This window comes from Narcine bancroftii, chromosome 4 (genome assembly GCF_036971445.1).
Source record: "Narcine bancroftii isolate sNarBan1 chromosome 4, sNarBan1.hap1, whole genome shotgun sequence".
Taxonomy (NCBI): Eukaryota; Metazoa; Chordata; class Chondrichthyes; order Torpediniformes; family Narcinidae; genus Narcine; species Narcine bancroftii.
Window position 1 is genome coordinate 266728300 of NC_091472.1, and position 11757 is coordinate 266740056.

At 51.7% G+C, this 11757-nt stretch overlaps 1 protein-coding gene across 2 annotated transcripts in view; it reads right to left on the minus strand.

Annotated features, from left to right (window-relative positions):
• The window catches only part of tnfaip6 (tumor necrosis factor, alpha-induced protein 6), a 92100-nt gene extending 83558 nt beyond the window's left edge, over positions 1–8542 (minus strand). For both annotated transcript variants that reach the window (XM_069934962.1, XM_069934960.1), the window contains exon 1: positions 8443–8542. In XM_069934962.1, the coding sequence (XP_069791063.1) occupies positions 8443–8527 (85 nt within the window). In that variant the 5' untranslated portion in view covers positions 8528–8542. The remainder of the gene's footprint in view (positions 1–8442) is intronic.
• Positions 8543–11757: the final 3215 nt, after the last annotated feature.

The following is an 11757-nucleotide window of genomic DNA, read 5'->3' on the forward strand; positions in this document are numbered from 1 at the left end:
TGAGACGGCCTAGAAAACAGAGCACCATCTGCTCTTGCGCTAGCAGAGGGCCACAAGCCGTGCCTCATATTTGAGCTGACTTTCCTTGAGCAGATGCCAGATGACATACAGCTGATGTTAGCAGATGAAGATTTCTCAGACTCATGCAAGGTCGGGGCTAGAGGAAACATCCTGTGGTGCACGAAACGTGAAAACAAGTCTGCCATGAACCAGGTATCACACACCCACTCGAACTGGGCACAACCGCCCCCAGCAAGCCAGCAGAGGCACCAAACACTAACTGGTGCTTTTATCACCAATGCTGGGGAGCAGAGGCACGAAAATGTAGGCAAACCTTCTCATTTACGGAAAATGGCCAGGCCAGCAGCTGCTAATGTGGAGGCTGGCCACATCAGTAGCCTTCTGCATGTCACCAATAAGGTTAGTGGCTGACAATTCCTGGTCGACATGGTGCCAAACTCAATGTCATCCCACCAACTGCACTGGAGACATGAATGCAACTGCGAGGCCCCACGCTCCGAGCAGTAAACAACACCACCATCAAAACCTTTTGAATGCGCAACATGCAAATACAGCTTGGCAGTGAGAAGTTCCGGTGGAATTTCACACTAGCTGTGGTGGGCACATAACTTCTTGGTGCTGATTTCCTTCAAGCATACAAGTGGACATGAAAGCCAAACACTAGTGCATGCCCGGACATTCCAAACCATCCAACTTAAAGCTACCATCGCCCACAACCCAGGCGTGGCCACAGTGAGTGCCCCAAGAATGAGTACAGCTTCTTCTTGGACGAATTCCTGGCTATCCTCAGGCCGCAATTCACTTCCACCATGCTATAGCATGGGGCACGACACCACATACTGACCCAAGGGGTCCTGCTCCATGCCAAAGCTAGGAGGCTTCCCCCAAACAAACTACAGTTGGCCAAAGAGGAATTTTCTTGGATGCAAGAGTTTGGCATTGTCCACAGGTCCAACAGTCCATGGGCATCCCCACTACATGGTTCCCAAGTCCTCAGGTGGGTGGCGGGCCTGCGGGAATTACCGCCGGCTTAAAGACTCCACCACACGCGACTGCTACTCAGTCCCACACATACAGGACTTCATGCCGCGAAGGTGTTCTCCAAAGTCGATTTGGTGCGTGGCTATCATCAAATCCCTGTCCACCTGGACGACATTGATAAGACGGCCATCATCACCCCATTTGTACTTTTCGAATTCCTCCACATGCATTTTGGTCTCAAGAACGTGGCACAAACCTTTCATCGCTTGATGAACATGGTGGGCAGAGACATGGACTTTGTGTTCACCTACTTGGATGACATACTCATTGCGAGCAAGGACCAAGAGGCGCACAAGGACCATCTCCGCAGTCTCTTCACTCGCCTGTCGGAATTTGGACTCATGGTCAATGTGGCAAAGTCCCAATTCGGAAAAGACTCCTTGCAGTTGTTGGGCCACACCATCACCGTGAACAGGGTGGCACCATCAGCGGAAAAGGTCTCAACCATATGCCAGTTCGCCTGCTTCAACACCCTCAAAGACCTCCAGAAATTCATGGGAATGGTTAACTTCTACAACAGATTAATCCTGGGACAGCACACATCATGAGACCACTGTTCACCATGATATCGGACAAAAAGCAAAACCCTAGCATGGAGGAAGCCATACAGCTTTCACCGCAATGAAGAACGTCCTGGCCAATATCACCTTGCTGGTTCATTCCAGATGTACCCACTGCACTCACCATGGACGCATCAGCAACGGCTATCGGGGGCGTCTGAACAATCCTTCAAAGGTCAGTGGAAGCCACTGGCCTTTTTCAGCTGTCACCTGTGCCCCTCCGAACTTAAATACAGTGCGTTCAACAGGGAGCTCCTGGCACTTTACCTGGCTATCAAGCACTTTCATTATTTTCTGGAGGGCAGGCCATTCATGGTTTTCATGCAGCACAAGCCTCTCACCCACACCTTCACCATGGCCAAGGATCCCTGGTCAGTGCGCCAACAATGCCACCTATCCTATATATCCAAGTTTACTACCGCCATCCAGCACCTCTCCGGCAAGAACAATGTTGTGGCCAATCCACCATCCAGGCTTTATCCTCTGGGCTGGACTGCCCCAGCTGGGGCAGGCCCAAAAAGGGGACGAGGAGAAACAAGCCTTCACTTCAAAGACTTCAGTCTGACGGACAGCCCTGACACGTTTCTGTGTGATGTCTCCACAGCAATGGATACACCAAGTTTTCAAGGCTGTTCACAACCTCACACACCTGTCCATAAAAACCACGATCCATATGGTAGCAGAGAGATTCATGTGGCATGGCCTGAGAAAACAAGTCGCTCAGATGGCTCGCAATTGCATCCAGTGTCAAGCATCCAATGCCCACCATGTTGTCCAGACCCCGGTATACCAGTTCGACCCTTCGAAGAAGTGGTTTGAACATATACATGTTGACATCATGGACCGCTTCCCATCTCCCAAGACGCCTGGTACCTCTTCACAGTAATAGACCACACCACGAGATGGCTGGAAGCCATCCCTTTAAAAGACACTTCAACTGATTCCTGCACCAGGGTACTGCTCACACATTGGATCGCGAGGTTTGGGGTACCAGCCCACATAACCACCGACAGAGGGGTGCAATTTATGTCAGCACTGTGGACACAGTTTGCAACGTTCCTGGGCATCAAGCTGCACCACACCACCGCCCATCACGCACAGTCCAACGGACTCGTCGAGTGTTTCCACCGCCACATGAAGTCAGCCCTCATGGCCCATTTAAATGGCCCCAATTAGGCGGATGAGCTCCCCGGGACCTACTGGGCATCAGAATGGAACTTAAAGAGGATTTACAGGCATCCTCAGCAGAATTGGTGTACAGTGCCCTGCTAACTTTGCCAGGCGAATTCTTCCCACCATCCCAGGACTCAGGCACTGAGGGGAAAACATTGTAACAGGACCCATGGGACAGGCAAGCCTCTTTTGCACCCCTTCCCCCAATCCTCACACCATGGATGCCACCCTCCAGCCATTCCCAAAGACATCAACTACAGACTTTGTATTCATCCTCTGCAGCCCGCATTCCCCCCCCCCCCCCCCCCCCCACCAACGACCTTATGAAGGCCTGTACAAGGTCATGTGCAACTCAGGCAAAACATTCACACTGAGGGTAGGGAGGAACTGTTCACAGCGGACAAGCTGAAACTGGCATTTCTGGACCTCAGCCAGCAGCTTGTACCAGCACAGCCCAAGTGCCGGGGGCGACCTCCTAAAGGCATGGCACAACAGTGCTCCAGGACAACAGGACACTTGAGCCAGTTCTGGGGTGGGGGGGGGGGGGCTGGGGGTGGCAGCGCACATTGCAATGCAGGCGAACTGGCTCCGCATTTGTCACGGCCACTGCCAGGTTTTGCTTCCCTCATGGTCAGAGGGGCCGTACGTGCACACTCGGCTGCGTCATTACGTCACCACCCACGCAGAGGCGGGACTTAATGGCCGCCTTATAAGGCACAGTGCGGGCTTTTCAAATTAAACTGTTGGAAGCGAAACTGACTCACAGTGTGTGGTCTCGATCTTTCACTTCCTCTCTGTAGCTACCGCTACACTAAAGTGTTTAACCTTTCCCTATAACTCAGTCCCTGAAGTCTGGGCAACATCCTAGTAAATCTTCTCTGCACTATCTTATTGATATCTTTCCTGCAGTTAGGTGATCAAATTTTTAAAAAAAGAAGTAGAGCACTGTAACAGGACAATTCGTCCCTATGTATCCCTGCCGCTAAATTTACACCCCATTAACTAACATCCAGGTATGTTTTTGAAGGGTGGGAGGAAAACAGAGTTCCCAGAGAAAACTCATTCAGACACAGGGAGAACGTACAAACTCCTTACAGACAGCAGGGGATTCAAACCCAGGTTCAGTCCCAATTGCTGCTGCTGTAAAGATGTTGCAATAACCACGACATTTATCAGTTATCTGCATTTTTCAGATAACTGAGAAATGGCTTTAAGCAGCCCAGTGACATCAGCAGAATACTTTTATTGGCTTTCACCGATCCCCAACACCTCCAAGTGCCGTCACTGATCCTGCCTGGGAGCCCGAGGTCCCTGCTCCAGCCCAGGAGGAAACTTTCCTTGATGACATCAGGACAGTGGAGAACCAAGTACAGTAGAGGGTAAAGAAGATATGGAAAGAGAGAGGGAAGGGAGTTACCTAAAACAAGGACAATATTCCCCTGCGCTGCCTGACCCGCGAACTTCCTCTAGCCGATCAGCATCTCAGCTGGTTCTGATGGAATATCTTGTCAAGGCCTGGGGATTTATCCACCCTTATTTGCTTTAAGACCTCACTGCTTGTTTTCCTTACTTCCCACAACTCTGTGCCCCTTTCCTGAGTGGACACTGATGAAAAAAAAACATTTAAGACTTCTCCTTTCTCTTTTGACTTTATACAAAGCCAACCATTCTGATCATCAGGGGGGAATCAATTTTTTCCCTTATTATCCCTTTGGTCTCAATATGCCTGTGGAAACCCTGAGGATTTTCCTTCACATTGTCTGCCAAAGCAACCTCATGTCTTCTTTTAGCCTTCCTTATTTATTTCTTGCATTTTTTAAACTCAAGTACCTCATTTGCTCCATGTTGCCTCTACCTGTTATATACCTCTCTCTTCTTCCAAACCAGATCCCCAATATCCCTCAAAAACCAAGGTTCCCTATACTTTCTAACTTTGCCTTTGGTCCTGATATGAACATATAAACTCAGTGCTCTCAACATGTCACCTTTGAAGGTCCTCCACTTACCTCACACTTCCTTGCCTGAAAACAATTTCTACCAATCCATGCATTCTAGATCCTTCCTCATTTCTTCAAAATTGACCTTTCTCCAATTTTGAATCTCAACCTGAGGCTCAGTCCTATCCTTCTCCATAATTAACTTGAAACTATTGGTATTATGATCACTGGACCCAAAATATTTCCCTACACATACTTGTCACCTGTCCTGTCTCATTCCCCAATCCAGTTTTTTTACCCTCTCTAGTTAGTTCATCTATATGGTGACAAAGTATGTAGATATGCTTTTGGGAGATAAATTGGGAAAGGTTTATTAGAGTAGGTCACATACAAACACTTTAAAACAGATCTTATTTGAAATACTGGAGATCTGTTAATGCTAGACATATTGGCCCCACAGCCTTTGCAAGAGCTTTGGAGAGTGCCCAAGGGTCTTCACTAATGGATTGTTGCTAACAAAAAAACAACAGATGAAAGAGATTGTCAGAGCCACAGATTGTTTGGACCTGTTTTAAGAGGATAATGTGGTTTTTCAAGCAGAGAGAGTCACACAGAGATCAATTCTACAGTGTTACAGCCAGCAACAGCACTGGGACCGGAACAGGACAAGCTTGTGGAAAACCTTATTTGGAAGATGGGTTGTAAGTGGTTGTTCAGCCTGGTCAAAGCCCTTGTGGTTCATGCAAGAGAAGAGGACTGGCAGTCCAATGTTTTACTTAGAATAAAAGAAACAAAAAGGAACTCTGTGGTGACCTGAAAGAAAGAGGTTATCATCTGGAGAACCATGAAGGGGCAAGTTTTGTCAGCAAGACATTGAAGTGGCTGATTAAAAAGGAACAACAAATCACTCTCTCTGAAAACTGACAAGAACCTTCCTGAATGGTTACCATTTGCCTTTCAAGCACAAAAGCCTGGTGAACTTTATAAATGTTAAATTCTGTGCACAGTATAAGAATTACCTGCAACCAGTGAACTTGGAGGAATGAGAAGTGAGATTGGACTGTGAACTAAAGAAATTTTCTGAACTTACACACAAATTACATACACGTGCACTTAGAATTAGAAGGGGGTTAAGTTAGGTTAGTTAAGTCAATCGTGATAGGTTAAAGTGTGATTCTGTTGTCATGTTTAAAGATAATTAAAAGCAACTTTTGTTTAAGTAAACATTTGTCTTGGTCAAAATATATTCTTGCTGGGTTTAAGGGCCCCTCTGGGCTTGTAACATTTTATTCATTTAGAATACTTTCCTGAACACATTTGATAAACTCCAAGCCATCCAGCTCTTTTACAATATGGGAGTTTGTACCTATGTTTCCCCTCCACTATTTATACACCTTTGTTTCCAGCCCTCTGATTGAACCATTCAGTTTCCCCACTTCTGATTCCACCCTTCTGTTTCCACATCTCTGTTTCACCACCTCTGTTTCTACCACTCTATTTCAAACCCTGTGCTTCTCCCCCTCTGTTTCCAACACCCTGTTTCCAACACCCTGTTTCCATTTTTCATTTTCCCCTGCACTCTTTCTGCAACTCTGTTTCACCACTGCGGTCTCCCCTCCTCGGTCTCCCCTCCTCGGTCTCCCCTCCTCGGTCTCCCCTCCTCGGTCTCCCCTCCTCGGTCTCCCCTCCTCGGTCTCCCCTCCTCGGTCTCCCCTCCTCGGTCTCCCCTCCTCGGTCTTCCCTCCTCGGTCTCCCCTCCTCGGTCTCCCCTCCTCAGTTTCTCCACCCCTCTCTTTCTCTACATCTGTTTCCACCCGTCTGTTTCCCCATCCCTGTTTCCCCATCCCTGTTTCCCCATCCCTGTTTCCCCATCCCTGTTTCCCCATCTCTGTTTCCCCATCTCTGTTTCCAACCCTCAGTTTTCCCACCTCAGTTTCCAGCACTCTATTTCCACACCTCAGTTTCCAGCACTCTATTTCCACACCTCAGTTTCCAGCACTCTATTTCCACACCTCAGTTTCCAGCACTCTATTTCCACACCTCAGTTTCCAGCACTCTATTTCCACACCTCAGTTTCCAGCACTCTATTTCCACACCTCAGTTTCCAGCACTCTATTTCCCCCCATCTGTTCCCCCCCCCCAGGGAACCAGAGGGGGGGGGAGAATCAGATGGGGGATAACCAGAGGAGGGGGGTAGAACCAGAGGAGGGGGGGAGAACCAGAGGAGGGGGGAGAGAAGCAGAGGAGGGGGGGAGAAGCAGAGGAGGGGGGGAGAAGCAGAGGAGGGGGGGAGAACCAGAGGAGGGAGGGAGAACCAGAGGGGTGGAAACAGTGGAGGGGAGTCCCCGTCAATATGTGGAAAGTTAAAATCTCCTACTATCACAACCTTATGTTTCCTTCATCTGTTTGCTATGTCTTTATAGATTTCATCCTCCAATTTTCACTGGCATTTAAATCGGCACTTGAGTAGGCAAAGCCTGACACAGGATATGCACTCAATACCAGCATATGTTTGCTATAGATGGGTAAAAAGAGGTGGTCGGCTGAAGAGCTACACAACTTGTGTCCAGATGGATGCAAACATCCATAATCAACAACTCCAAAAACAACATAATCTCATTTCACCTTGTTTAATTTCACCATGGGCACATTAGCTTTGTTGTTTGCCTTCCAAGCAGTTAAAGCCACACTTCCAAAATAATTAATTAGGTTTAAGACATCCTGGGATGCCTTGAGAATAAACAAAGTGATGTATAATAAAAAAACAGTCATTCAGGAGGATCTCAGCCAGTATCACAGCATCCATAGGACAAACGTCTGCAGACTTTTGTGCTTCACTTCAAATTAATAGGTAAACACAACTTTCTGTTTAACTGGAAATTAGGGCTATAATTGAAGGAGTACCAAGTCCTGCAAAACTATATTAAAGAATTAATTCTGACTTGAGTCTTTTTAAATCCAGCTCCAGAGATAGAAGTGTTGTAATTCAGCCAGACCACAGTATTTATAGGATAATAAATAATTCTGACGCAACATACCAAATATACATGTAGATTTTAAGAACATAAAAATAGCCACAGAACATGATTTTTCCCATTGTAATTGTCAATGAGATCATTAATTTTGAAAGCAAAGCAGAAGCATCACTGCACAGAAGATGAATTGAAAGCAATGTCAGAAATACTTGCATTGAATATAATACATTTGTTTCTCTTTTCTGTGGACTCGTATGCCTAGATGAAACAGAACACCAGAGGGTGGCAAAGAACAAATCTTGGTAAAGGATTTACACTGTCATATGGGGTGAAGCGTGAAAGTCTGCAAACACTAGGAGTTTGCAAATTGGACGATCACAGGCCAATTCGTGCGTAGAATGGGGGGGGGGGGGGGGGGGGGGGGGGCGTCTCATCCCCGTGGACGTGCGTCGTACAAGTGTTGCTGACCGACTGATGGATGGCTGGCAGCCAGCGTCGAAAATGACGTCAGCGCCGGCCTGCACCTTCCTTACCCATAATCCCCCACAACGCTTCACGTCAGAGCAGTTCCGTCAGCGTGGGGATTCTGGATTAAAAAGGGCGGCCATTGCTCCTGGCTCAAGTCCACTCCCCGCCCGCCCACTCTGCTCCCCTGACGGCCGACAGTGTGTGCCCGCCGCTCCCAAGAGCGTTCACCCCCGACCCCCAATCCCGCCCGCCCGATTCCGTACCCACCCCAGCCACTTGCTTTTTGGAGGCGAACACGGGGATTCCCTGTCGGGCCTCCGGCGACGTGATAAATGCGTGATGCGTCATTCATGTGTCACCAAAGGGGCGGGAGCGCCCTTCAATTGCCTGGTTGCCATTCGACTGAGCAATTTCGGGTTAAGTGGGTAAGGGGCTGCAGGGGTCGGATACACGGGTCCCAAGCAGCCCCAGTTTGTAAACGCCGACCGTGATTACAGTCAAAACACAGGTATGATGGAAGAACTCAGCCGGCCTCATGCCATTCATAGGAAGTAAAGATACATTACGGACTTTTCACTCAATGTGTGAGTGAAAATACACAGACATTGGACTTAAAGGCAGGGGAAAGAGGGGGAAAGAACTGGACAGGGAGGAATACAGACCAACAGGTGTTAACTGAATACAACTGACAAACCTGTCAGTTAATAGATCAGAGGATGTAGGCGTTGTACTCCAATGAGAGGCGCCAACAATATCTCCCATTCACCATGAATCTTAATACGACTTTTCCTCTGTGAATCTTAAGAACTCAATCAATTCCCGAGACTTCTTCTGATTAAATGTTGAAACTCATGCATGTAAGATATGAAGTTTCAAACTGTACATGTGAACAGCAGATTGACATCAATCATTTTCATTTCTTAAGAAAAGACACAATGTTTAGTGTAAGCAAAGAACTTTCATATTATTCTTCAAACAAGTTCAAAGAGAAATGCTTATCAACTTGTAAGAGATATGATGTTTAAAAATAACAAATACTGTGTTATCTTTTTTTATTTGATGTGTCACAATATAACCAATCTCTAACCATATTTGCACAAACTTTGTTCATATAGATACATGGTGACTTTTTCCATTTTCTCCCCAACCCCCCTCCCTTCCCCCCCCCCCAAACTTTGTTCATATATATATATAACACATGGTAACTTTTTCCATTTTCTCCCTTCCACCCCTCCCTTCCACCCCTCCCTTCCACCCCTCCCTTCCACCCCTCCCTTCCACCCCTCCCTTCCACCCCTCCCTTCCACCCCTCCCTTCCACCCCTCCCTTCCACCCCTCCCTTCCACCCCTCCCTTCCACCCCTCCCTTCCACCCCTCCCTTCCACCCCTCCCTTCCACCCCTCCCTTCCACCCCTCCCTTCCACCCCTCCCTTCCACCCCTCCCTTCCACCCCTCCCTTCCACCCCTCCCTTCCACCCCTCCCTTCCACCCCTCCCTTCCACCCCTCCCTTCCACCCCTCCCTTCCACCCCTCCCTTCCACCCCTCCCTTCCACCCCTCCCTTCCACCCCTCCCTTCCACCCCTCCCTTCCACCCCTCCCTTCCACCCCTCCCTTCCACCCCTCCCTTCCACCCCTCCCTTCCACCCCTCCCTTCCACCCCTCCCTTCCACCCCTCCCTTCCACCCCTCCCTTCCACCCCTCCCTTCCACCCCTCCCTTCCACCCCTCCCTTCCACCCCTCCCTTCCACCCCTCCCTTCCACCCCTCCCTTCCACCCCTCCCTTCCACCCCTCCCTTCCACCCCTCCCTTCCACCCCTCCCTTCCACCCCTCCCTTCCACCCCTCCCTTCCACCCCTCCCTTCCACCCCTCCCTTCCACCCCTCCCTTCCACCCCTCCCTTCCACCCCTCCCTTCCACCCCTCCCTTCCACCCCTCCCTTCCACCCCTCCCTTCCACCCCTCCCTTCCACCCCTCCCTTCCACCCCTCCCTTCCACCCCTCCCTTCCACCCCTCCCTTCCACCCCTCCCTTCCACCCCTCCCTTCCACCCCTCCCTTCCACCCCTCCCTTCCACCCCTCCCTTCCACCCCTCCCTTCCACCCCTCCCTTCCACCCCTCCCTTCCACCCCTCCCTTCCACCCCTCCCTTCCACCCCTCCCTTCCACCCCTCCCTTCCACCCCTCCCTTCCACCCCTCCCTTCCACCCCTCCCTTCCACCCCTCCCTTCCACCCCTCCCTTCCACCCCTCCCTTCCACCCCTCCCTTCCACCCCTCCCTTCCACCCCTCCCTTCCACCCCTCCCTTCCACCCCTCCCTTCCACCCCTCCCTTCCACCCCTCCCTTCCACCCCTCCCTTCCACCCCTCCCTTCCACCCCTCCCTTCCACCCCTCCCTTCCACCCCTCCCTTCCACCCCTCCCTTCCACCCCTCCCTTCCACCCCTCCCTTCCACCCCTCCCTTCCACCCCTCCCTTCCACCCCTCCCTTCCACCCCTCCCTCCACCCCTCCCTTCCACCCCTCCCTTCCACCCCTCCCTTCCACCCCTCCCTTCCACCCCTCCCTTCCACCCCTCCCTTCCACCCCTCCCTTCCACCCCTCCCTTCCACCCCTCCCTTCCACCCCTCCCTTCCACCCCTCCCTTCCACCCCTCCCTTCCACCCCTCCCTTCCACCCCTCCCTTCCACCCCTCCCTTCCACCCCTCCCTTCCACCCCTCCCTTCCACCCCTCCCTTCCACCCCTCCCTTCCACCCCTCCCTTCCACCCCTCCCTTCCACCCCTCCCTTCCACCCCTCCCTTCCACCCCTCCCTTCCACCCCTCCCTTCCACCCCTCCCTTCCACCCCTCCCTTCCACCCCTCCCTTCCACCCCTCCCTTCCACCCCTCCCTTCCACCCCTCCCTTCCACCCCTCCCTTCCACCCCTCCCTTCCACCCCTCCCTTCCACCCCTCCCTTCCACCCCTCCCTTCCACCCCTCCCTTCCACCCCTCCCTTCCACCCCTCCCTTCCACCCCTCCCTTCCACCCCTCCCTTCCACCCCTCCCTTCCACCCCTCCCTTCCACCCCTCCCTTCCACCCCTCCCTTCCACCCCTCCCTTCCACCCCTCCCTTCCACCCCTCCCTTCCACCCCTCCCTTCCACCCCTCCCTTCCACCCCTCCCTTCCACCCCTCCCTTCCACCCCTCCCTTCCACCCCTCCCTTCCACCCCTCCCTTCCACCCCTCCCTTCCACCCCTCCCTTCCACCCCTCCCTTCCACCCCTCCCTTCCACCCCTCCCTTCCACCCCTCCCTTCCACCCCTCCCTTCCACCCCTCCCTTCCACCCCTCCCTTCCACCCCTCCCTTCCACCCCTCCCTTCCACCCCTCCCTTCCACCCCTCCCTTCCACCCCTCCCTTCCACCCCTCCCTTCCACCCCTCCCTTCCACCCCTCCCTTCCACCCCTCCCTTCCACCCCTCCCTTCCACCCCTCCCTTCCACCCCTCCCTTCCACCCCTCCCTTCCACCCCTCCCTTCCACCCCTCCCTTCCACCCCTCCCTTCCACCCCTCCCTTCCACCCCTCCCTTCCACCCCTCCCTTCCACC